The 27718-nt window shown below is 38.9% G+C and overlaps 3 protein-coding genes across 3 annotated transcripts; 2 read left to right on the forward strand and 1 right to left on the reverse strand.

The window, feature by feature from the left end:
- The first annotated feature begins 2753 nt into the window (after positions 1-2753).
- LOC103461168 (rab GDP dissociation inhibitor beta) lies at positions 2754-11866 on the forward strand. Its single transcript, XM_081607150.1, has 11 exons — positions 2754-2893; positions 3517-3624; positions 5752-5848; positions 5931-6065; positions 6138-6336; positions 6418-6549; positions 8701-8800; positions 8882-9053; positions 9145-9289; positions 9370-9424; positions 10896-11866. Exons 1-11 carry the CDS (start codon positions 2852-2854, stop codon positions 11037-11039), a joined length of 1329 nt encoding a protein of 442 aa, XP_081463276.1. The 5' UTR covers positions 2754-2851; the 3' UTR covers positions 11040-11866.
- Positions 11867-12297: 431 nt separating this feature from the next.
- On the reverse strand, positions 12298-15013 carry ndufaf3 (NADH:ubiquinone oxidoreductase complex assembly factor). The gene is made up of 5 exons (XM_008409748.3): positions 14864-15013; positions 13921-14116; positions 13759-13825; positions 12905-13005; positions 12298-12772 (listed from the first exon to the last, which is right to left on the reverse strand). Exons 1-5 carry the CDS (start codon positions 14938-14940, stop codon positions 12647-12649), a joined length of 567 nt encoding a protein of 188 aa, XP_008407970.1. The 5' UTR covers positions 14941-15013; the 3' UTR covers positions 12298-12646.
- A 1078-nt stretch (positions 15014-16091) lies between these two features.
- On the forward strand, positions 16092-27085 carry nckipsd (NCK interacting protein with SH3 domain). The gene is made up of 13 exons (XM_008409749.3): positions 16092-16457; positions 18283-18395; positions 18469-18673; positions 20226-20301; positions 20446-21044; positions 22235-22405; positions 22820-22906; positions 23087-23225; positions 24164-24244; positions 24333-24461; positions 24585-24674; positions 24757-24929; positions 25702-27085. The coding sequence occupies exons 1-13, from the start codon at positions 16287-16289 to the stop codon at positions 25924-25926; spliced, it is 2259 nt and encodes a 752-aa protein (XP_008407971.1). The 5' UTR covers positions 16092-16286; the 3' UTR covers positions 25927-27085.
- Positions 27086-27718: the final 633 nt, after the last annotated feature.

Consider the following 27718-nt stretch of genomic DNA (forward strand, 5'->3'; position numbering starts at 1 on the left):
TGACTCGGAGGCCGGTCCTGACTCAGAGGCCAGTTCTGACTCAGAGGCCAGTCCTGACTCGGAGGCAGGTCCTGACTCGGAGGCAGGTCCTGACTTGGAGGCAGGTCCTGACTCATAGGTCTGTCCTGACTCATAAGACTCAGAGGCCGGTCCTGAATCGGAGGCAGGTTCTGACTCAGAGGCAGGTTCTGACTCAGAGGTGTGTCCTCCCTCGGAGGCCAGTAATCACTATGAGGCAGGTTCTGACTCAGAGGTCGGTCCTCACTCGGAGGCCGGCCCAGACTCGGAGTTCGTGACTAGGATGCAGGTCCTGAATCGGAGGCCGGTAAGGACTAGGAGGCAGGTCCTGAATCGGAGGACGGTAATGACTGAGCCAGGTCCTGATTAGGAGGCAGGTCCTGACTCGGAGTCAGGTCCTGACTCAGAGGCCGGTCCTGACTCGGAGTCAGGTCCTGACTCAGAGGCCGTTCCTGACTCATAGGACGGTCCTGACTCAGTGGTTGGTCCTGACTCTATAACTAGATCTATAACTAGACTTGTATATCAATCTCCAAAAAATTATTTCAACCATAGCTCTCCTTTCAACTCCGGTTCCACGTTTGAAACGCATCTTTTTTTCGTCCCTCAAAAATTGTTCAGGGTCCATGCCTGCCTGAGTATAATCCTCACTCAGGCAGTTTTCATCTGAGTACAAGTCCTCACCAGGAAAACAAGTCTTTATGATCTTTCTTTTTGCAGATGCAAACATTTTCCTTGGATTAACAGGATTCACCAGGTGATGTTTGAATTCTTCCACAATAACTTCATGTCCTTCTGGGTAATCAAGCAGTGCAATAAAATGTAGTCCGGTAGCAAAGTGGAATGCATCGCTAGCGATACTTTGGAAAGTCTGTTCACTCAGCTCTTCTGACACCTCTGAGAGAACATCCACATTTAATTCTCCAGTTTTTCTCAAAAGTAAGATCAAAACTTTGCTATGTCCTTCCTGGAAGGTTTCTCTGACAAGCGGCAGAGTTGGTCCGTCTGCAGCTTTTTCAATCACTTGCCAAAGAAGTTTGCTTAGAAAGTTCTTCGTTTTGTGATCCTTCTTAAAGGATGGACTTTGTTGGAGAATGTTATTTTCACTCTTTTCCATCCATTTCACTCTGTGACCTTTCGTCATTCATCTTTACTGAGCAGAGCTAAAACGTCCAAATGAATTTTGTGTTGACTGACTTGTTAACCGATTTGTGTCGACTGACCAGAGAATTAACTGATCAGTTGGTCATGTCATGGACTCTATGACATCACAGTCATCCTTAGAAGGGCCTCATGACACAGACATCATTTGAAGTCATGCTGATGACATCATTGTCAGCAGCATGGCAACTGATGCTATAGGTAATAATAGCATGCAATAAGCATATAAAAAAATAGAATCTGTGGGCACTAAATGCATTATTCCCACAAGTCTGAACTGGAAGTGACCTGTGCAGCTTCGCCGGAACAGGGAGGGCCAGGGAACCATTGGCCCCTCCACTTTAGCGCCCTACCCATTTTAATTTGTTATTTGGGTTCTATCTCCTACCAGGCATAGGGCAAGTGTCAATGGGACCGCTACATCCAACCATATACTCAGTAAATCCACCGCCTTAACCCAGAAGGGTTTGACCATTTTGCAGTCCTATATTCAAACAAGTCCTACTTTTCCTCCTGCGCAGGAATCCGCTGCTAATGACCGGTAGATGTTCCGCTCGGTTTGGTTTGATCGCAGTCACGAGGTCATATATTTTTTCTGCATATTTTACAAAGCGCTTCTCTGTCACCTGGTCATCCAGGCAAAATCCATCCATCCATCCATCCATCCATCCATCCATCCATCCATCCATCCATCCATCCATCCATCCATCCATCCATCCATCCATCCATCCATCCATCCATCCATCCATCCATCCATCCATCCATCCATCCATCCATCCATCCATCCATCAATTTTCTTTACACCCTTGTCCCTAGTGGAGTCGGGGAACAGATTTTCACAGGGGAACAGAATTTCTCATAAGACCGGTGCCATTTATTAATAAATAAATTAATAAATATTGTGAAGAGAAACCATTTATTTTTTCAACATTAAAAACGTTTGTTAGGATTGTGTAGGAAAAATGTTAATATCCTTTAAAAATATAGTGTTTTGTGGTCAATATTATTTCACCATTTTATTAATGTGGGTGGCCAGTTTGGATAAGGCTTCCTATCAAGCTACAAGAATGATAGAAAACATGCTAACAAAACGCCTCAGACCTGCAGCCCATAAGCGCTTCTAGACACAAACTAACAGTTAAATGATGAAATATTGCCCTGTTTTTTGTTTCATTCTCTTTTAATTGCCCTAGGCAGCAATTTATTCACATACATTTATTATTATTGATACTTTAATTAAAGATGAGTTGCACAAGTTTATGTCATTAGGATTCGCATACACTTCAGAAAGTATGTAGTTGCGCCTCTGGTACAAACCGATAAGCATTTTACTGAAAACATGAAGTTTTAAAATAAATATTAGAGAATACTAAGTAACACATTTAAACACACTGAAACTATTAAAATGTATCATGAATTGTTTCATTCACTTATAGCACTAATTAAATGTAATACCCTAATCTGCAGCGGGTGAGTGTAAAACGTGACTTCTTAGGTTCAGTCTTATTCACTCATACACCCAGACACACAGTATGCATATATGCACCCATCATAAGAGGATTAGTGCAAAGCAATTACTCTCACAGACCGCCGTGTCACCTGTTTCTCTACACAGACATTAGAAACTGCATGCAGGGGAAGCAGCTGGGATTGAATCAGCGACAAAATCAGGATGCAGGAGTATGATGTGATAGTGCTTGGAACTGGAATTAAGGTAAGAAAAGATATTATGTTTTTTCTCATAAAATAATCAGCCTGCAGTGTGGGGGAATGAACATTTTTCTGTCAGAAACTAACAGTCTTGATGCATGAGAACCTCAGAAATGTCCAGATATGGTGCCTGAAAAACTTGAAGTTTTTCCAAACAATTCCAAACAACAGGCCAAACAATATTATCTATTAAACAAGTAAGTAATAACAAAAACTTGCCAATGCAAGAATTATTTTCTGAAAACAGAAGCACCACAATGACTTCCAGTCCTAGAAAGAGTGCCGTCTGTAGAGTTGTTTCTAATCTCTATGACAGCAATCACTTCAAGGTCAAATCAAAACTGAGTTGTAGATATTTGCATCCAACACCGTAAAACACACTGAATTATTTGTTGTCTTAACTTCAACTTTTACCAGTGGAGTTAAAAGTTAACATGTTTCTAGAAATGCTTGGACATTTTTCAGTTTCCTGGACCGTCATCCTGCTGAGCTCCTTCTGGCTATCGAAGGGGATTTATTGAGTGACATCATGGCATTAAAGCTGATCTGCCTGTACACAAACTGATAACTGCTGATTCCAACCGCATTTGACCCACTTCCTCTCTTGTCCCCTCTTCCTTCTTTCAGGAATGTGTCCTATCTGGCCTTATGTCTCTGAGTGGGAAAAAGGTCCTTCACATCGACAAGAACTCTTACCATGGAGGAGAAAGTGCTTCCATTTCTCCCCTCGAGGAGGTCTGTTCATCCAAAACACTTCAAGGTTTTGAAAGTTATGGTTTCAAAAATGCAAAAAAAAAGAAAGAAAAAAAAGAAAGAAAAGGGAAACAAAGTGGCATTTGAGAGATCAGATTTCTTCTACATTGTAAAAGATTTGAACCAAATTTACTTTGTCTACTGTCTTCTGCTCTTTAAGTCAAATAAATGTAGTGAGTTTTAGATTTTGAATCTAAATGTTTGAGTTTGTGAAAGATAAACTCACAGTAGTGAGTTGTGTTAACTTTTTATTAATTTTGTAAAACCTCAGAGTTGAATAAACAAGAGTTTGATCTGATTCTGGTGTTTTATTAAGGTAAATGTTTATTTTAATGCAAAGCATGGGGATAATGTTTTGTTCACATTAAATGTTTTTGAGTAAAAATCATTTTGATGTTTAGTAAAATTCATGATCAGATCAAAAATGTTGTTCATGCAATTTGAAACAAGAACTTAAATTATTCTAAAGTAAAATAAATAGTTATTTTAACTTGATATTATGAGTGAAAATAATAGAGAAATCTGTGCTCTTTAACAATGTGAGGGCAGTTTTTTTTCTTGCATTTTGTGAAATAATTATTTGGTTTAAATTTCAACATTTAAGTTAAAACTCACAATTCAAGATTAATGAACTTAAAAACGTTTAGACAACTTTTCTCTTGTTGTTAAATCAATTTCATGAACTTTAATTTCTGAGTTAAAACCAAAACAATTTTCTTGTTGATTTAAATAGCATTTCAAGACAGCAGATGGACTTTCATTTTCAAGTTAAACCATCCTCATATGTTTTACAGTGTACTGTTTGGAGTATTTTCTGTCTCTGGGCACTACCAGTCAGCTGGCTTAAATGAGTTTCGTATATTTTCTCATTGTTTGCAGCTGTTTGGAAATATGTGCACGAGAAAAACAGATGTTGCAGTTGTCTCTTGACATATTTTTTAGTCTTTTTATAGGAATGCCGCTGTAGTGCACAGAACATAACTAATTTTACATTTGAATCACTTTAGCTCCTTCTCACCAGAACCTCCAAAGTAAACTTGACACAGATTTAGTGAGAGCAGCTCCTCATCCCACGCTGATTGTGTCCTGGAATAACTAAAATATTAATGCTGATAAGATCTCAAAAGACCGTTGTGAGGTTACTTTTTTACTTATTAAAACAGTTACATGTTAGAGACAACATTTCTCCAGGAATTACAACAGAATCTATTTTCCTTACTGCTTAGCGTGACGTGGCTCCCAAATCTGCTTTTGATTGGTTGATCGACGCTTCACTTCATCAAGCTCCTTCCCTGGAAGGACAACCAGGTTCTGGCCCTCAGACTGAGACGCAGAAAGAACCAGAGCCAGCAAAAAGTGACTGAGATGGTGCACGACCTTTGACCCAATCAGCTGAATGAGTTAAAAACTGCATTTCGGAGCGCAGTAAGGCGCTCAGTTCTTTATTTAGTGCTGGTTTTGGTGCTGCTCCTGGCCCCAAAACAGTTTGGAAAGTATTAGTCCCTTATTTATTTCAAGATTATTTTAAACATTATGAATCTAAATTATGCCATAAACCTCTTTCCTAAAATTGATGAACCTTTAAAAAAGTATTATTTTATGCCACTTTTTGGACATTAAATGTTTAGTTTATGAGATCAGCATTGCTTACCAAACCAACACTGTTTTAAAACTAGCATGTACATCTTTCAGCTGGCTACTTGAGCAGATAGCTCAACTAACTAAACAACTTAGTTGTATTAATCCATAAAGACCAAAATTGGTGAGGATTTCTGCAAAAGCACTTGAAAATCCAAGTATTTACTATATATTTTTGCTTAGTTTGAAGCACAAAATTAGTTTAAAAAAATAAACTATTAACAAATGTTAAAAATACTGGTATAACTTTAATACTGAAAATGTTTTAATATTTTAGTAGCAGTGGGAATAATTGTTGCGTTTTGGTTTTTCTCAACATTTTTGAATAACATCTCTGTTCTGAGATGTTTTGTGAAGGTTTTGTCTTGCCACCATGAACCCACACCCGCCCTGGACCCGCCCTGGCCCGGCACACTTTCATCTTTATCTCTACACTTTGTTGCTGGTATTAAACGCTCATCTTGTTTGCAGCTGTACAGGCGGTTTAAGGTTCCAGGGCCTCCTAAATCGATCCGACGAGGGAAAGAGTGGAACGTGGATCTCGTTCCCAAGTTTTTTCTTGCCACTGGTGAGTTTTGTGTAGCTCATCCTATTAGTGAGCTTATTGTTTTAGGTTTATCTCACAATCAGTTGATGTGTGTTTGCTTCAGGCCAGCTGGTAAAGATACTGGTGCACACTGAGGTGACTCGCTATCTGGACTTCAAAGTTGTTGAAGGGAGTTATGTGTTCAAAGCAGGCAAAGTGCACAAAGTCCCTGCCACAGAGGAGGATGCACAGAGCTCAGGTGACATAAATTAGCATTTTTAATCCACTTCTACAGTCAGAAACATATTTCATGATTTTACAACATTTTCAGATCTGATGGGCATGTTTGACAAGAGGAGGTTCAAGAAGCTGCTGCACTTTGTCCTGAACTTTGACACGAGAAACCCTCGCACTCACCAGGACGTGGATCCTGAAAAAACGACCACACGAGAGCTGTTCAGCCGCTTTGACCTGGGACAGGACGTCATAGAGGTCACAGGTCACGCCATAGCCTTACACTCCAGCGAGAGGTCAGTCAAGATGTGAATCCGTGATCCCAGATGTTTCAGATGCCCCAGTCAGATGCCTCCATGTGGTTTCCTGCTCTGCAGCTACCTGGATCAGCCCTGTTTGGAAACTATCAACCGGATCAGGCGGTACTGCGAGTCTTTGTCCCGCCATAACAGCAGTCCATACCTGTACCCGCTGTACGGCCTCGGCGAACTACCGCAGGGTTACGCCCGGTGAGACGCAGACAGCTTCTGCTTGTTGTATTTAACCATTTTATGCATATTGGTCACTACAGTGGACAGCTATCTAAAAGCCATTTTCTTGTGCTTCTTGTGGATTTTTATGTTATAAATGCACACAGACCACTGAAGTGGACACTAATGCATCATAAAATACACTATCAACTACTGGCCATCAGCTGCAAATGCAAGAAGTTATTTTTGTTAAAACCAATATGGCTGACAGACAAAAAAGCATGCCAATTGACTGGTCCCTCCTTCTACTGTAGACGACTCTTGCAGGTAAAAAAAAATATTGTGACATCCGATAAGCCCTAAAGAACAATACTACTGATGTGTTTTTCAAATAACAACTTTGTATTTGGAGAAAATTACAATTGATCACCTAAATAAAATTTTTCTTTACAATTTTTTTTCTACTTTTTTTAATTGGGGGGAAAAAATTGGGAAAAAATCCTGACACAAAGGATCATAATTCATGCATGAAAGGGTTAAATTAAAAAAACAACTGAAATTTATCTCTGAGCGATTTCTGAAAAACCTTTCAGTCTCATTTCCGTCGTGCAGAACTGACAGCTTTTCTTGAACATTCACAAATTCACAAGATGGAGCCAAAAGGCAAAGTCAAAGTCTAATTGGACTAATGAAAGCAAAACAAAATTTGAAAAAAGAACAAAGTTTGATCAAACTAAATATCACAACATTTCAGAAATAAATCATTGCCAGGCTGCACAATGCAGCTGTTAACACTATTACCAGTCAATTGTTTGAATCTCACCGCGTCTCAATCGCAACGTCAAGATGGCGTTTTAAGAAACATTGTTGTTAGTTTGAGCTTTCATAAATGGGTTTTCTGGAACGTGGTATTTTCTGAAATTCTTGATTAAGATCTTAGTGTTGAATTTTCTGCTATGTTGCAGAAAAGAAAAAGCTTGAAACAAGTAAATTGTTTTTATTGTAGATTTATTTCTATGAAACTTTCTCCAGATGTTTGTATCAAACTCAAGTGAACTTGAAAGAAATCAAAACAAAGTAGGTCAAAAGTTAAACGTGTAATAAAGTTGAATGACACAAAAAAAAGTACTAAGGAAACTTACTAAAATGTATTTAGTACTTCATAGAAAAGTCTTTGTTGGTAATGAAGATTTATCCTATGTGAAGAAACTCGTACCAAACATTGGTCAGGTATTGAATTTGCTCTACTTTCTGTTTGGGATCCTTGTGTTGCTGAGAAATCCCAGATAGTTAAATCTAATCAAACTCTAATCTGAATTTCTCCATCAACTATCCCCTTTATTGAAAGGAGTCTGTCTGTACCTTATTCTGAAAAAACAGCCATGATGTCCCACCTCCAGACGTTCCTGTTGGTCAGGTGTTACTGGGACTAAGCGCAGCACCAGTTCATCTCCAAACATGGCTCTGCAGCATCATAGAGCTCAGTTTTGTTCTCATCTGAACTGACCATATTCTCCTAGTATTGTATTGGCTTGTACAGATCTCAACAGCAAACCCTTAACCAGCTTCAACGTCTGTTGATGTCGTTACTTATTATTTTCACGAAAAAATTATTTACACTCATTTGAGATCTTTCTGAATTTTTCCACGAGTAATCTGTGACTCTTTGACAACTCTTCGGATTATTCTTTAGTTCCTCTGATCTTATGAGGCGGATTTGGCTGCAGCTGATTTCCTTTAGTTCACACATCCAGCACAGCTCACTTGAGCATCCAGTAGTTTAATAACATGCCTGTAACCAACGCTGTCATTAGATTTTTCAATATTAAAGTGGAAAGTCTTTAAAGAGCCCTTTGCTTTTACCTTCCTGTGTAACATCTTGGTAACCATTTTATTGGCCAAAACAAAGAACTAACCCATTGGCATTAGTTTTAAATTATGCGTTATTAAATTGTGCTTTAAATACTTTGGTATCTTGTGTTTAATACTTATTCTTTGTTCCATTTCACTTTATTTCACATAACTTAATGTTATGAGTAACAAAACCTTAATATGTAAAGGTTTTGTTGTGTGTGTGGATTTCTTAGATATCTGGTGTGAATTTCTGCTGCAGGGTGTTATTTTCCACTTGACATGTATTTGCTGGATTAAAGTGACTTGACATTTTTTCTATCTTTGTGTGTTTCTCAGACTGAGTGCAGAGTACGGAGGAACCTTCCTGCTGAACAAACCAGTGGATGAAATCGTCATGGACAACGGCAAAGTGAAAGCTGTCAAATCGGATGGGAAGGTGGAGCAGACGTTGGACCGTGGGGGAAACTTTAGTTGAAATGTTCTAAATGATACAAGCTTTTCTTTTTGTTTCTCACAGGTTTTCCACTGTAAGCAGTTAATCTGTGATCCCAGCTACGTTCCTAACCGGGTCAGGAAAATGGGACGTGTCATAAGGGTTATCTGCTTATTAAATCATCCGGTTAAAAACACCCATGAGGCCAGCTCCTGTCAGATCATCATCCCTCAGGCAGAGCTCAACAGAAAGTCAGGTAAAAAAAACGATAACATTTCTCATCCCTACTTACTGTCCCTGATAAACTCTCACCACTCTGAATGAATGTTTCTGTTTCGTCCACGCAGACGTTTACATATGTGTAGTGTCCTACAGTCACAGTTTGGCCTCGGACGGGATGTACATCGCCACAGTGAGCACAACTGTAGAGACCAACAGTCCAGAGAAAGAAGTGGAGCCGGCCCTGGAGCTCCTGGAACCCATCATGCAGAAGTTAGTGACGTGTCTTTCTGTGCTCAGATCTGTTTCAGTACATCATTGTAATGTTTTTTGCATGACTTTAATGATTCTAGGTTTGTCTCCGTCACCGACGTGCTGGTTCCAAATGAGGACGGAAGAAAGAGTCAGGTATAGAGAGGAGCTACCAGAGGCAGTCACAGTTTTACATACACCAGTCATCAGCATGGATGTCTAATTCATTTTGGGCTCTCAGTGACTTTTATTATATCTTGAACAACAAACAACTGAAATAATTTTTGAAAAACACAAATTTGTATAATTTATTTGTATAATCGATTTCCAGCATTGTTAAGGTCATTCTACAAACTTAAAATCAGCCTGTTGTTTCCATTGATGTGTAACTGGGATCGTTGTCCTGCTGGGACTCGACTGTGTCCAACCAGAAACCATCAAACTGCTTATTTACAGTCAAGTTGAAGAACCTAGACATAGCCCAAAATATTAGCGGACTATATATACTGCTCAAAAAAATAAAGGGAACACTTAAACAACACAATATAACTCCAAGTAAATCAAACTTCTGTGAAATCAAACTGTCCACTTAGGAAGCAACACTGATTGACCCGACAAGGGTCCCCCGTTGTCAATCAGTGTTGCTTCTAAGTGGACAGTTTGATTTCACAGAAGTTTGATTTACTTGGAGTTATATTGTGTTGTTTAAGTGTTCCCTTTATTTTGTTGTGCAGTGTATTTCATGTATTATATATTTCAACCTTTTTCATTATTTCATCTAATTTTTTTAATGTAACAGAAACCATGGGAGCAAAACAAACAAACAAAAAAACACCCTGCAGCTTCTCCTCAGAGCTGCAGTTTCCAAGGTTCTGCCTCACAGAGCAGCCCTCCCACTCAGCTCCTTCAGACTAGCCAGCAGCAATTAGCAAACACCTGGAACTGAGCATCTCATTATACGGCTACTGCTCAGTGTTAAAAACATTCCTATAGGGTTAAAAGAGAAGTAACGTTGCGATGACTTCCTGAAGGTGGAGTTTCAGGAGTTTTTAAAGAGACAGAGGCCCAATTTCTTTTTAGTTATATTTGATATATACGGCATTTTTATAATAACTAAAGGTAACATAGTTACTTGATTATGCTAGAAGATGTGCCTGTAATACTGACTCTTTAAAACGGATGGATTCAGAATTCACATGGACTCTAACCTTCATCCTATTGAATATGTACATACAGTCTGTGTTTAAAAGCCAAGTTCATACCAGAAGTTAAATAAACGTCTGGTAAGGCAGGTCAAAGGTCAATCCAAAATCTGATTCATAGCTACAAAAGTTTGTGGTATCTCTACAACATTCAACCAAATATTAGTGAGGATCTATGTATATATTTCAACCTGTATGTAGTAAACATCCATAATAAATCATGACTTGTGCAGCTATGTATTTTTATTCTGTAAAAAAAATGTCTGGGGGGGGAAAAAAACCACTAAAGGCCCAAATTTATTCAAAGATTCATGCTTATGGATGTATGTAAACTTCTGATCTGAACTCTACAAAAAAAATATTTTTTACAACTGAAGAGCATCTGTTTTTTATCACTTCCCTCCCACCTCTCTCTGCTGCGTTAGATATTTGTGTCCCGGTCTTATGATGCAACAAACCACTTTGACTCAGAGTGTGAGGACATCAAAGACATGTACCGGCGGATCACCGGAGCAGAGCTCTGCTTCGGAAAACCTCGCAATCTGTCCCACAACTCCGACGACAACTGAGAGAGCCATCCGCACCTGGAACGCTCGAACAGACAAGATGGCTTCCACACACAGCCAAGAAGCAGCTCTGTAGTTATAGAGTGAACCGTGACTGATATGTAAATGTTGGAAATCCCTTTTTCTCCTTTTGATTGTTATAATTGGTTCTGATTGAGAAAGCCTGCTTGAAACGGTGTAACTTTTGAGCCCTGTACCTCCCCTGTGTGATTTTTTGTGTGTGTTATTTTCTGTAGTTCTTATATTTATCATTTTGATACGCATATAAGGGCCATTATAGACGGGCAGAAAATAGCAGTAGAGTTTTGCCAAAAACTCAGAAATTTTTTGTGTTAATCTGAGAAGTTTTCTAGAAAAACTAAAAAAATTTTGAGTTTGAAGAGTCAAAAATTTGCTGGAAAAAAACTCAAAGAGATTTTGAGATTAATCCCAAAAATTTTTGATGAAAAAAAACTTGGAAATTTGAGTTTCAAAAGTCGAGCATTTTCGACTTTTGCAAAATTTAAGATTTTTTTTTTCTAGCTAATTTGCTACTTTTAAAACTCAGAAATGTCCACCATGTTTTTTCTCTCAAAAATTTCAGAGAATAATCTCAAATTTTCAGAATTTTTTTCCAAGAAAACTGACTTTTCAAACTCAAAAATTTATTGTTTTTTCTTTTAAAAAATTCCTGAAATTTTTGGCATAAATGTACCCCTCCTTCTACAGTCACCCTAACATGCGGTCGTACACATTTCATTGTTTATGCTTTAATATGCAGAGATTTTGTTAAATCCCTGGAGAGAGGTGTGAATATTATTTAGAATACCAATAAAATATTTCTTGTGTTATTGACTGAAGCTCCCTCTGAAAACACCCAGTGATGTGGGCATTTTGTCTCAGGTAAAAGCAGCTCAGCTGCAAACTGCACCTGAATGACATGGGTTTCATCGCTGAGACTGACTTTGGACATGTTGCATCGCAACAGCTGATTAGAGATGAATCGAACATGCAGGGGATTTGTGGATCCTCCTCTCTGCTGGGGGCTTATGAGTGAGAAGGACAAAGCCAGTGAATTATATCATATGCTGCTCAGGCAACTTGTCTGCTGCAGAGCTGCTGGACGCACAGAGCAAAGAGGCTTATCCAGAAGGAGGACAGCCGCCACAAACAAGCTCGTTTTATTTTGTACATGCTGCTGTGCAGACTGAAATGACAAATGGTGAAATATTTTCAGTACACAAATAATGGAAACACTGAGTATAATAAATAACTCAAACCGTGGTATTTAACAAATGTATTTATAACCAGTCTATACAACGACTTTATACAGCAGAATACAGATTTACTCAACTCAACTTGTTCATTTATGACAGGAAGTTGTATTTACTTTTAAACCACAATGTGACACTGAAAAATCGCCTCAACTTTGTTTCAACTTTTCTCAAAGTGGCTCAAAGCTTTGATAAAAATGCCTGAGACTGAGCCTGCTTCAAACTGCATTTACCCCAAAGTTTGCAGAAACACAGTAGCTGGATCAGTTTGCTATTTTACTCTGAAACCTCTTTGCAGAAGAAGGACGATCCTCCCACTTGAATGTGAACCTCATCTTTAAATGACCATTTACACTCTCACTTTGAGTCCCCACTTTCATCCTGTTTCACTTCTAGGGCTCTGCTGTAAGAGGGAGGAATCAGACCAGCGGCCACCACCCGCCGCTCGCTGTTCAGAAAGTTGAATGTTGCACAGGCATTCGGCTGCAAAAGAGCAATAAAATTATAAAAATTTACAAATGGGCATTTTAGAAAATATATATTTTAACACATTTATTGAAGTAAAATCTTTTTTTTCTTTTTTAATCTATTGTAGAGAGATTGAGTGATCTTTACCGTGTCCTGCACCTCCAAAGCGATGCGTTTCCGCTTCAAGAGTGCAAGGACCAAGGGGTTAATTCGTTCGACCCTTGACCCTGTACCCAGCACAAGAATCTCTGAACCAGCACAGAAAAAAAAATACAAAAAAAAAGTAAATCATTCTAAATACTATGTGCCTTAGGAAAAAATATATAAATGGACATTAAAGAAATATGCATTGGTCTTCACAAATTATGTCACATCTGCTAAAGATGCCTTACAATTGATTCCTGTACTGATATTCAAATTACGCAAAAGCAAAAAATATATACAAACACCCAGAAACAGAAAATTTCCAATTGTGGAAATGCAAAAATTATTCACACCTGCAACCACTGCTTTAAAGTATTAAATGTAGAATAAAACTACTTAAATGTAGCAGAAGTGAAATATTAAACTGCTGCTGCGCAACTCAGCAGGTTGTTGCTAGGTAACCACAAGAACCTCAATGGGTTGTTGCTAGGTAACCACAAAGTGAGTTAGTTGATTCCACCAACCCTGCTAGCTAGTCGTGAGAGGTTGAGGAGCCAAAACCTTTCCTCCGCCTACATTTCCCAGAATGCTGTGCAGTTCTATATTGAGGATAAATGAATATTCTATATACTGGTATTAAATATTCCATTAGATGAAACTGATCAGATGTCTACAGTGCTATTTATTTATTGTCAAATTATTTGTCAAATTATATGACTCCTGCTAGAGGAACCACATCATAAACACACAACCAAAGAAAGCTAAATTTTAGATATTTTACACTCAGTAAATCAAAATGCTTCAGGTATTTGGAAAATCATGTTTTTCTTATATGATCTTGTGGTTCTAAGTCGTACCTATAGGTGGTTCAAGCATGTGGAAGAGAGAGATGCTGTCCTCTGTGATGTCTTCAGAACTTCCAACCTGCAGACAGGCACATTTTTTCCATTTTAGAACACACTCACCTGTAAATAAAAACACAATAAGCCGTGTGGGGACTGTTTGGACTGTGATCTCACGTTCCACTGAAGGATGGCAGGAGGTATCACAGCGCAGGGCCCAAACACCCGGTGACCATCAATATTGAATCCCATAGGACTGTAGCTGTGTATCAGGATGCCATTGTTGGCCTCCGTCTTCATGATGGACACGGTGGTCCGCTGGTACATCTCATCGTCACTTGGCCCTAATCTGTGAGCTCGGCAGAGAAATGGGCTGCAATCAAAGACAGGAGAATTGAAATTAGGGTTGTAATTTTGCCATATTCTGTTTTCTTTTAGATTTTTATATAGGCCAGAGAAATACCTAAATCAAATTATATATTATTCCAAGTTGAATGTGAACACTGCAAATAAAGTAAAACCATACTTTCAGTAACGCAATGCAAGAATTGCTTAAAAAAAACTGAGATGCAATGAATTGGTCTTTATACTTTCCTCCATCATGTTAATTTTTACATGATGGAAAAATTAACATAGCAGGTCTGACAAATGGCCCCATTCAAGAGGCTAAGAGCCAACAGCAACCCACTGACAGCCAAACGTTGTAGTCCAGTTTTTGTGCAAGACATGCACAAGCGTAAATACATTTGCCAAATACTCGTATTCTTTATAATCAATTATAAGAGGCAGATTTTTTTTTTGTAAGCCTGTTTATTTGCTAAGCGACAGAGAAAGTTTTGTTTTGTTTAACAATTGTAAACTGTGATTTTGTAATTTAAACTAGGCATGGTATAGTATTAAATCTAGGCTGAAAGTCTTAGTGAAAATAAAAGCTAATCAATACAGCAGTTACTTTAAAAACAGAACTATATAAAAAAAACGACAGGAACTCTTTCGTAACTGTAACCATGGCATTCTAGTGTCCTACCTTCTTAGAGAAATGAGATAATAAAGAACAAACATATTCATCCGTAATTTGTTGTTTTAGGGTTAAAGATTCGGGGATTTTAATGAAACATACCTGGAGAAAACAGGTACAGATCTGGAGGAGAACAGAAGTCCCCGTGTTGATCTCTGAAGGAGGAACCTGACGGCCATGTTTCAGCCGGTGACACGCAGGGGGACGGAATACGCTGTAACACCACATTCCCACTTAACAGTCGTGCGTCGAAAAGCCGAACAATATTTTGTCCCACGTTGGTTGAGGAGGTTTGAACTAATTTTACGCCAATCCACCGACACAGAAGGTACCAGTTTTACAATACTGGGGCAACTGGGGCAACTAAATAATTAATTAAAGCCAGAGGTGACCAGAGTAGCCAAAAACTGTACTCAAGTAAAGGTAAACGTAAAGTGAGTATGGTCATACATCTGATTTAATATTTCAAAACTATTTCCACAGACAGACGAATATGTAAGGTTATGTCTACTTTTTATTTTATTTTAAAAAGACTAAGATGAAATAACATAATCAAAAAATAAAAACATTCAAACTAAATAATATTTTTCCAGTTAAATATTTTAGGCTCTGCTGATCAAAGAATGTTAGAATAGCAAACCTAAAACTTAAGTTTTTGTAATTAAATATTAAATAGTATTTTTTAGAATTTGCTGTTATGGCACATTCAGAGGTTTAATGTATGGTATCACTTTTAACAATATTATTTATTTACAATGTTGAAATAAAGGAGCCAATCCTTACTTCTTACAATGCCTGCTATAATTTTGTGTGAAATCAAATACTATTCAATGCAAAACATACGGTTTCATTACAAAAACCTTTTTATTATTCCTTTTGCTGCATTTATTTGATCAATTATCATTGACACATCATTTAGCATTAAACATTACATCCAACATTATACACCATGATTCAAATATTTTATATTATTTTGGGTGAATATTATTATACAGGACCAAATAAATCTATGTTTATACTTAATTTTTTTACAGTAGGTAAATTAGCTGCATCTAACTAAAAGTTAGTAAGAATATATATATTTTTGTAAAAGTTGAGATTTCTTTTTAAAGTCTTAATAATAATTTCTAATAATAATTTTAATAGCAACATATTATTTTGGTATTTTTGTTTAATAGTAAATCAATTATGTAATATCCATCCATCCATCCATTTTCTTTACACCCTTGTCCCTGTTTATAATATTGATTATCGAGTAAAATCCGGTAAGAGCTCTGATATCGATTAAAATGCCTGGTGGGTGCGTTCAGGATGTAACAGCGCCCCTCGTGGGCATTTAGTAGTATGACAGGGGTCAGATGATCTTAGCTGCTTTGTAAATAGACATCAGCCATTCACTGTAGCCATGCCTTCATAGGCTCTTTAAATCCCCCCAGCTGAGCAGATCCTTCCGGTTGGACTCTTCACTTTTTCTCGGCTTTTTTTCCCCCGACCCGTTTTCGGTTTGTCAAAGTATTTCTGAAACATGTACCGGTCTCTGTACGCCTTCCGATCGTCCGAGCCCAACTCGCTGCACTTCGCGGCCGGGGAGAGCTTTCTAATCCTGGAGAGGAGCAACAAACACTGGTGGCTGGGGTCCCGCTGCAGCTCGGGGGAAACCGGCTACATCCCGGCCTCTTACATCGAAAAGCTGCAGGTACACCAGACTGATAAAAAAACGTTTGTTTCCACGTTTCTCCCCCTCTGTCTGAACACTGAGCTCTCAGTCTCTTGATGCGCTTGGCTATAAAAAGGGGCTGAATCAATGGAATCGAGAGAGACATATTCAGTGGGGTGTATGCCTGCTGAATAAATCATAAATTATAGGAAATGTTGCATCATGCGGAGACTTTCCTTCATCTTTCTGCACTGCAGCGGCAGAGAGGAGACTCAGGGTGGGTCAGAAGTGGAGTTGAATACTGATGGGATGGGGAAAAGGATAATCAAACAATAAAGACACGATCAGCTGCAGGAAACTCCTTTCTGCTAACTTCTAGATAATCCACGATTCATGCTGTATTTCTCTGTTTCTCCCAGTCCAGTAATGAGGAGTTTGCTCTTGGATGCATACTAACTAGTCGGAGCTTGCGTGCTGTTTTGGATGCATGAGCTGGCAGGAGACGCGTGCCGTCCCTCTCCTAAACTTAATAAGCCTGAATCTGAGGTTTTTTGAGCACGCATGACTGTAATTATAGAGCCCTGCAATTCAGTCAGGATACAAACCAAACCTTATTGTACTTTATAGTGGTTTTATCTGATAGGGGATATGATGATGATCCAAAAAGTGTGGTGTGCATTTTTATTCAACCCCTTGTACTCTGATGCTGCTAAATAAAATTCAGTGTTGTCATTTGCCCTGTTAAGACCAAAATTGAACTTTTTGTGGTTGAAAACTAACGTCATATTGCCATGAACACAGCTTTAACTGTGAAACATGGTAGTGGCAGCATCATGCTGTTGTCAAGCAGGAACCTGCTCAGAGTTGTAAGTATGTTCAGAATTAAATACAGAATCTGTGAGAAGAATTGAAAATGTATGATTACATTATACTATCAGATTGAACCTAAGTTATTTTCCAAGGAAGAGTAGGCAAACATTTCAGTTTCTAGATTTGCAAAACTGGTAAAATTGTACTTGAGTATTTCAATATATTTTTATTCAAATTAAAGTAAAAAAAAAAATACTCAACAGTAAAAAAAAAAAAAAGGTAAAAAGGCTATGTACTGAGTCAAAACATCAATCATTTGATTTTTAAAAATTGCATCATCAGACGGACCAACATGTTAAGGCACGAGGAAGTTTTGATATTTTAAGGACTAAAACAAAAACAATTCATATAAATAACATAAATAACAAATTAGTTTCTTTCAGTATAAAACTAATGAAACTTTAAGAAAAGCTGCAGGTGTGTGTCCGTGTCTGGTGATTGTTTTGGTTAAGCCAAGTTTGTTCTTCATTCAGTGAAGTTTCTCACAGTAGGTAGAGAGTCCAGAAATTTTACTCAAGTAAAAGTAGAAATACTTTGTAATAAAATGACACAAGTAATAGAACAGCTTAGTAAAAATAGTCCTAAAAGTACATTTTTTCCAAAAAGTTACTCAAATGCATGTGACTAGTTACTACCCAACTCTGGCTGTGGGTCCTGAACCTTGTGAGTACTTTGGGTCCACTGCATCTAAATCAAGAGGCTGAATACAAATGCCTGCCACACATTTCAGATTTTTGTTTGCATAAATATTTTTCTTCCCTTTCATACAGACAACGCTATGTATGCCCATCACTTAAAATCCCAATGAAGAATTTCTAAGGAATGTGTTTGTAAAAAGGCTGTTGTTACATAACTGACCCAGTTTGTTTCCGCCTACAGCCCATATGTCCCCAGGCCATGTCCTGTTAAGCTTAAAGTTTAATAGCTATGAATGCTGCCATATTAATGCATATTTCACCTCTTTGTTGTTGTTTGGGGGTTTTTTTTCTACCAGGCTCCGGAGCAAGATGAGGTTCTGCAGTCCATTGACCGAGCGATTGAAGGCATCCACAATGTGGCCTTAAAGAACGGAGGCAAATACAATCTGGAGCAGCGAGATGTTCTACAGTAAGACAGAACGTTACGCAGCAGTTCTGCGTTTTTGTTCTGTTAATTAAATAGTTGTTTTGCTGTGATGCAGAAAGCTGATCCACCACAGAAAGGAGACCCTGGCTCGGCGAAGTTCCTCCTCCACCGGACACAGACTTCCTGCTTCCAACAGTGAAATATCCCTGAGCCAAACGCCTCCTCCTCCCAACGGCCTGAACCAGAACTACGGCAGACAGGGAAGCGTGCCGCTGTCAGGGAGCATGGACAGCATGCAGGCGGACCCGGGCCTCTACCAGGTAACACGCTCTCTGCACACAGAATGCACGGCTCAAAATGTCATTCGTCTGTTTCTGGAGCTTTATTCAAAACAGAAAACTGTTTTATAATTAATTGCATTACAAAGTTTCCCCCAGTAAACCTGCCAAGCCCGGTGGCTGGGTGCTAGTGAGGTCATTCATCCAGCGGCCCGTCGTGTTTTTGAGTTAAAAAATGTTTAAGTTTATAGGAAATTTGAAAATATCACTTGATAATTATTTGAATGAAAGATTGGGAGATTAATACCTGAACACCATCAATAACGTCTTAAAATAAAAAATAAAAAACGTAAATAAATAAGCAATGCTTAGCCTGGTGGGAGCACAGTTAAAACCTGGTGGCCCGCCAGGCTTATAATACACTGGGGGAAACCCTGCATTAAAATAAGTTGCTTTTCATTGCTTTTTTTGGAACAAATGTTACATTTTGGGTTTATCTCACTCATTTTTAATAAAAGATCTCAGCTCTGTGCTTCAGCTAGTTTCTGTTTTGCTGGATTTAGAAACGTTTGCATTTCAGCATCATGACCTTCTTAGATACAAAGTAATGTATGTCAATAATATTGATGAAAAAGTACTAATACAGGTTATATACAAATTATTTAAGGTGTTTACCAAATCCAGAATACATTCACAGATCTTGTTAGGCATAATATTTCAGTTCTCAGGTTTTCCAACTAGACCTGTCGCAAAAACTGATTTTGCTGGACGATAAATTGTCCCAGAAGTTATTGTGATAAACGATAATATTGTTAGTTTGAGACTATTTTTAATGAATATAATGGTAAAGGCATAATAATGCAAGAACACATTCTCAAAGATCAATGAACTTTAATTTCTGATGAATATTTAGCACATTTTAAATATCCAAGATAAATGAACAAAATAAGTCCCTGTAAACAAAATTGTCCTTCAAAACAGAAAAGCACCAGACTGAAGGCTTTTGTCATCCAATTTTTGGTAGAAAAAGAAAAACGACAAATCATGCAAATGGAAATTATTGAGCTTGTTTTAATTTGTCATGTGATTAATTGATTTATTGTGGCAGTCTACTGAACTCTACTAAACTTTACTGTTAAAAGGTCATTCTCATGGTTGAAGAGGCTCGTCTCCAACCTATTTAAGTAAAAGATGTTTTAATATTTTATGGCTGGAGTGTAGAAATAAAAGTTTATCTTAATCCCCAAATGTTAAACCATTTCCAATTGATTATGTTTTGTCTTTATTTGAATGTACACATTTTAATTTAACCTCCTTTGTTTGGTTCTTTTATTTTTATTTAGTTATTTGTCCTCTTATCCAGTTGTTTATTTTGTAGATTAAAACCAATTTTGTTTTTTGTTTGTCTGTAATGTTTGTTGTAGGTACACTAGTTTATGAATTTAAAAAAGTGTAGAAAGTAAATTACAGGTATGTTGAAAATGAAACGATTTTAATCCTACTCTCTTATAAAAGTCCCCATGAATCATGTTTGTGTCTGTAATGAAACATCGGGGTTCTGCTAACTCGGCCCGGTTTGTTTTCCTCTGTGTAGGTGCCGCCTCAGCCCCGGCGCGCCGCTCCGATTACTCCCCCTCCACCTGAGAAGCAGAGAAACAACCGGCGTCCAGGTTAGACCCTCAGTTCCTCCACCTGTTGGCTGCGAACTGCAGCGGCGGCATGTTTTTGCTGATGCGTCCTGAGCCGCGCTCTATTCTTAGTCAGGTCAGCGCCGCTCGGCTCCTCTGTAACCGGATTCCTGTCCCTCTCTGCAGAGCCGGAGGTCCCCTCCAGGGTGTCCTCCCTTCCCGCGTCCCCCGCTCCCTCCCTCACCATCAGCACCACCTCCACAGAGTCCGCCTCCCGCTCCTCCCTGGCCACCTCTGACATCAGCCTGCCCAGCGCCGCCAGCACCCCTCCACCTCCCGTGCCGTCTCGTGTCAAGCCCCCCGTCCCACCCGCGGACGTCCAGCCGTCTGACTCTCCTCCCATGCCGGCTCCCGTGAAGAAAAGCCCGGCGCCGCAGCCTCCGCAGCTCCCGCAGCCTCCGCAGCTCCCGCAGCTCCCGCAGTTCTCCGAACCCACCCACCCCAACGCCGCCCCCGACCAGCTCTCTGTGCCGGACCCGCCGGGGCCAGAATGGCCCGTGGCCCCCCCGTCTGTGGCTGGAAGCCCTCCTGGCAGCCCCTCAGCCTCCGAGCCGGTTCCCATGACGATCGGTGCCGAACTGATCGAGCTGGTGCGGAAGAACACAGGGCTGAGCTTCGAGCTGTCGCGGGTGGCGGTGGGGGTGGTGGTGGGCCACCTGCAGACCGCCCTGCCGCAGGCGGCCGCCGCTCTGGAGCGGGTTCTCCTGTCGCTGGTGGAGAGCAAGGTCAGGCTTGTTTTCACTGCGTCATGCGGATCCAGCATTCCTGAAGTCTGTTCAGAGTCTAGAGTTACAGACAGAGGCGGAGACAGACGTTTAGGGCCAGGGGGACAAAGAGGGCCCAGATGGGAATGACAATTAACACACACACACACACACACACACACATTATACACACACATTATACACACACACACTGGATATGAAAAGTCTCCACAGCCGTGTCCAAGTGATAGCAAGACAAATCACATTTGACCTTTAAGGTGACCTATGACCTGTTCAATTCAACTGAAAAACAAACTGAAACATAAAATAAAAAAACTTAAAATAAACTTGTTACATAAATATGTAAACCTTTAAACTAATACTTTATTGCAGCATCCAGTGTCAAATTTATTTACAGGTCCTTCTCAAAAAATTAGAAATATGCAAATTTTTTGAGACAGGGATTTTGGGTTTTCATGAGCTGTATGCCAAAATCATCAGTATTAAAACAATAAAAGACCTGAAATATTTCAGTTGGTGTGCAATGAATCTAAAATATATGACAGTTTAATTTTTATCATTACGTTATGGAAAATAATGAACTTTATCACAATATGCAAATTTTTTGAGAAGGACCTGTATATAGCACTTTTAAAAACAGGTTTAAAACTGCACCACAGTGCTGTGCAACAACGATAACATCATCTGCCATCAGTCTGTTAAAACTATTTTAGTTTTCAGCAGCTGCAGGTTTGATAAAAAGCCTCTAATAAAAATAAACTGGTTGCAGAGGCACAAAAAGAGAAGTGAAATACCACATCCTGTGAGGTTTTATATTTAAAGCTCAACATTTACATCAGTGATCATTTTTTATTAAATTTGTTTAACTCACAAGTTGGCTGGAAACACAAGTCTTTATGACAGAGGCCTAAGAATAATAACAGCAGTAGTTAAATTAATCCAGATTTAATATCTCAGTGATGTGTAACAGATGCTCATATTTCCCTCTGGTGGCCAAGTGGTTCACTAAAACAAGTGTGAATAAAAGAAAAACTTGTTTATTTGAACTACATGCACATATTTGACCTATTGCTGAATTTCTATTATTGTTTTAAGGTGCTAACTGGAGCTCATTTATCTGTCAGAACTGATGGTTTAGTTTCCCTTTGGGATCAGTAATGTATTTTTGAACTGAACTGAACTGCCTGCAGGACCTGAGTGCAGCACTGCCGCAGGGTCAGGTGTGTCATGACGAACAGCGCCTGGAGGTGATCTTCAGTGACCTCGCCCGTCACCGTGACGACTCCCAGCAGCGCAGCTGGGCTCTTCATGAGGACCACGCCCTCATCGCCTGCTACCTGGAGGAGCTGCTAAAGATACTGGTAACCATGACAACGACAACACAGCAGCTTCATTAGAGCAAGAATCCATCCATCCATCCATCCAGTCTTGTCTTTCTTCCTCACAGTTTCTGTTTTTTTTCCAGTTGCGTATTTAAATCCTGAAATCCTCCCATAGATTCAGTGAACGTCTGTTTTCTGGTCACACACTGACTGGTAAATCTGGAAATCTTTGGCCTGAATAAATATGGATTTTAGAAATCACAAACATGCAGGGACTCCGTCTGCAGGACTGGAAATGACCTCACAAAAAGCAGCAAAGCCAGATCAGTTTGAGTCTCTGTGAGCCGAGTTTGGATTATTAGAGGACTCTTCATCCTGTAAATGTGTTTCTCAAAGTTTTCTAAGTTATTCTCTGTTTCAGTGTTTCTTCATTCGGCCTGTTTGTGTTTCCAGACTGATGCAGATCCAGAAGTGTGTAAGAGGATGTGCAAGTCCAACAACTACGAGAATGTTCTGTCGCTGGTTTCATATTATCAGATGGTAATGTGTAGCTTACTGCTGTTGTTTTATAAAGTAGTGTAACAGTTTCAGCATCACACTTGTTCACCAATGGTCTTCATATTGCAAATGTGTCTTACTGAGGTGTTTAGCTTGTCTCCTTGCTGGTCTTTGACTTGTGTTGCTATGTGTGACTCTCTCTCTCTGTTGGGCTTCCTGCAGGAGCACCGCGTGTCTCTGCGGCTGCTGCTGCTCAAAGTGTTTGGAGCGATGTGCAGCCTGGACGCGGCGCTCATCTCCACCCTGCTGAACTCCATCCTGCCAATGGAGCTGGCCAGAGACCTGCAGACGGACACACAGGGTGAGGAACATCACGAATATTAACATGCATCGCCTCATATGTGGAAAGCTTTCACGTCGGTGGGAATACATTTTGCTGGACGATAAATCGTCCCAGAAATGATTGTCATAAACAATAATATTGTCGTTTTGACGCCATTTTCAACTAATGTAGACGAGATGGAACTGGAAGACATTTTGAACATTTTGAAATAAAACACACAAAATAAACAAAAACCATACAAAACCAAAGTCAAAAAAACGAATGGATTATGATGTCTCTGTAAATAAAATTGCCCTTCAAAATATATTAATCATCAGAAGGGAAATGATCAGTCTCATTTTAATTCATCGTGTGATTAATTCCTTATTGCAACAAGCTTAATTGTTATAAATATTGTCGTTCTGAGACCGTTTTCAACTAATGTAACAACGATATAATAATGCAAGTTGTCTTTTCAAAGACTAATAAACGTTTGTGCAGAACACTCCACACAGGAGCTAGAAGACATTTTAAATACCCAAAATAAAGCACAATAGTCAGAAACAATTAATAAAAAGGAAATAAAAACTGCACAAAACCAAAATCATAAATAAAATACATTATAATAACCCTAAAAGTAGATTTGTCTGACCACATTAAGGGTTTTCCACTTCCACTTTCTTATATTTAAATGATTTTTTATGGTTTTATTTGCATTTGTAGATTTGCAATAGTCAAATCTCTCTCGAACGCTCCTCTTTGTATAATAAAATAAAAAACCAGTTTAACTGATGAAGGATTTATTTATTTATTTTTTTGGTTTTTGTTCCACCTCTCCGGAACATTTTGCTGAAAATATGTAGAAAATTTGAACAAACAAATTGTTCCAAAATTTTTAAAACAATAATAATTGTTTGATATTATTTTTAACCTGATTTAGTCCTTTTTGTTGTGCATTTGTTTTGCTTTTCCTCCAGAACACCAGAAGATGTGCTACACAGCTTTGGTATTAACTATGATATTCTCGATGGGAGAGCAGGTGCCGTATCACCACTACGGTACGATGCGTCTCTTTGTTTTGAGATGTTTTAACATGATTCTCGGTACGAGGACGAACTGAAGCTACGGGAACCTCTGTGTCTGCAGAGCATCTTAGCGCTGAATTTGTTCGTTTCCTGTTGGGTGTGGTGGAGGACGGGCTGCCCTCTGACCCCACTGAGCAGCTGCCGGACATCTTCCTGAACCTCCTGCTGGCCTTCAACCTGCACCACACGGGTCAGAGAAGATGATTCACATGTTAAACAACTCCTTTACTGATCTCTGCTTTTGAGAAATGTTTTAGTTGTCCTGTTCTCTGGTCAGAAAAACCTTTTTAAACCCCATATTTGTGTCAACCAGTGCCAAGCAACAATGCAATAATGCAGGAGCTGAAGCAGAAAAACGTCAAGGCCCTGACAGAAAAGGTGCTGCTGCTCCTGAACAGAGGAGGTAAAATCCCACAGAGTAATGATTCCCACTCTTTAATGGGCTCTGATGTGTTTCTCTAAATGAAATCTGCTGTTTTCTGCAGAGGATCCAGTGTGTATGTTCAAACACACACCGCCTGCGCCTCACTCCGTGCTCAAGTTCCTGCAGGATGTCTTTGCTAGCAGAGAGACCGCCGGCATCTTCTATCGCACCGACATGATGGTGATGATAGACATCGCCGTCCGACAGATTTCCGACCTGTCTCCCGGAGACAAGGTGAGACTCTCAGCAGCTGACGCAGCACCGAGACGCAGGCAGGAAGGTTTTGTTGGATATTTATAGTTCTGTCTGTTTGATGGAAACTGGAAAACCAGCTTTTTCTTTCAGCTTTTTTGATGTTTAATTTGTGTCACATAAAACAAAATTAAAACGTTATCAACGAAAAATTAATTGAGAAATTTCTTCAATTCTGGTATAATTAAGATTCCAATACCACAAAGAGCCACTAGAGGGAGCTGTTTTCACCTTGGTCAAAGGAGCAAAAAGGCAAATATATTCAAAGAAGCTGCATATTTTTCATTTCAACTGTTTTATTAGTTAAAATATAAGAAAAATAAGACTTGATCAATAAGAAAAGGAAAGTGTGGGAGGTTTTCTTCACAGTTTTAGTTTATATATGCAGAAATATTCATCAGCATCTTAAGGATTCACAGAAATGACTCTTGTTTGTAATAGTTGAGTATGTCATGCTGAACGTAGCTCTTTTTCAATTTTGAATATTTGAACAAAAGAGTTTTGAGTAAAAAAAGTTATTTATATTTGGTGGGAAAATAGTTGATTGAAGTCTTTAATTGAAATCTTTTTGCATACTATATGAAGTAGCGTCAAATATACTCCATTTTATCACTTGCATGGTAACATTTGTTTTCAAATCAATTAAAAAATACTTTATTGATCCCAGTGGGAAATAAAATTGATGTTTATTAACGCGCATGTCCCTTTGAAATAAATAAATTGAACTGAATCGTCTCTCTTCCTGCTCCTGAAGCTGCGGATGGAGTACCTCTCCCTCATGCACTCCATAATGCGCTCCACGGACTACCTGGAGCACCAGCACCGCCTCTCTGACCTGCAGGGGTCGCTCAAGAGGATTCTCAGGGAGGAGGAAGACCCTGGAGAGGACGAAGGGAGTGCCACGGTGAAACAGATGGATAAGCTAATTGTGCAGCAGATCTTCAAGGAGTTCCCACAGATCTGCGACAACCAGAACTGACCATATCCGTGTGGTGCACATTCACACGCTGTAGTTTCGCTCCCGTCTGCTGAAGGTGGGTTTTGCTGGAAGACTGATGGTTTCTGCACCAGCTGAGGAAAAAAAACCCAACAGGCTCTCCAGGGATGCACTGTGCATGTTTCCACATTTCACAAGTTAGTTAGTTTAAATGATAGACAATTCTTTAGCGTTTTAAAGGATGTCGAGAATATTAAAAACTCATAAAGTACAGTTGGCCAAAAGTAATTGCCAAGCAGCTCTTGAAGTGAATTTAAAAGCAATAAGAGTCTCATATGGACTAACTGCATGTGCTTTGCCGGATAAAATCTACTGCAATCACAGCTGAGTCTTATTCTAACCAAACTAACTTAAACCAAATAGTTTTCAGAGAAAATATCAAGAGACAAATCTGTAGTTTGTTTCAGTGCCAGAGAGAAAACTTTTGCGAGCTTCCCTTAGTAGAGGGACCAAACTACTGTGTGTTACAGAGAGTATTATTTTCTTAAATAGCTACTGCACTTCTACCCCTGACTTTTTGTGCCATAAAACCTCTCAATATTTACACTTAAAGCAAGTTTACTTCCTGACTTAGAAAGGCAAAGCACACTCATCTCTACAGACCTCATGGCTGCTTCTGCTCCTCTGAACTCTGCTGCATCCGCCTCCTGCTACATTTGGCTTTTGTATATCTTACAATAATTATTCTGTTTTCCTAAAATGCAAACGCCTTGGAAGACGTAAGAAATCACCCCTCACATATTTAAATAGTGTGCTGAAAAGAGGCTGTATGTGAGGTATGATGCACTTGTTCAGTTATTATCTTGTGTCCCTGCTGAAAAAAATATCATGCTTAAAGACAAATCCAAGGCAATTTTATGATCTCACTGTGGTTTTTGTTATTTACCTTGTTTATTGCATCATTGTTGTGACTGACGTCCTTGTTTTTCATATATTGTTGTTGCTGGTTCTCCTCCAATAGAAACGCTTCTTCACTTTCTCTAAAATCCATGTCTGAGTGTTAGTTTCTTTGACTAATGGTGTATTTGTTTACAATATGTGTAAAATTTATGTTTGAGTGATAAACATCCTTATGATTGGCAATGTCTGCAAAAATGCTGCAACTGTGTAATGAAACTAATAAAGCTATATTTTAACAGTGCTATTGTCTTTTGTGATGGTTAGGAGCAAATAATTCAAACAATAGGACAATAACAATGAAGATGGTTTATTAATTACCTGTCAGAATAACTTCAGTATTAAATCATCTTCTATTTTATTATCCAATGTTTACCACACTCAGGCTCACTGAATTTACTCTGTACCTTAAATAAAATATAATAAATAAAGCTAAACTACAGAGCAACTGTTCCCAATGAACAATTGACAAAAAAAAGTTAAGCTATAAAATTTAACACAACAGTTCAAAACATAGCAAAATAACACAATGCTCTGCATATAAACAAATATGTCAAAAATATATGTTAAAAATATAATAATGGTAAAGAAAACACAGAGCTAATCCTGAGAAGACGGCAACTGAAAAAGGAACAAGCCATTAGTGATTACTGTGGTAACCACCAATCGTCAAGAGTAAGAAAATACAACAAATGGCAGTAAAGTCAGGAGAAAATAACTTTTTGACTAAACAAAATACGTTAGAAGAATAAATAAACCGGTGTTGACAAACTTTACCGTTATAATAATGTAATAAATAAATAATTTAAAAAACTTATTTGTATATTCTGTATATTTACTACTGCTACGATGATTGGTAGAGTCCTCTAAGTTATTT

Source organism: Poecilia reticulata, chromosome 5 (genome assembly GCF_904066995.2).
Source record: "Poecilia reticulata chromosome 5, P_reticulata-male-v2, whole genome shotgun sequence".
In the NCBI taxonomy this organism is placed as follows: domain Eukaryota; kingdom Metazoa; phylum Chordata; class Actinopteri; order Cyprinodontiformes; family Poeciliidae; genus Poecilia; species Poecilia reticulata.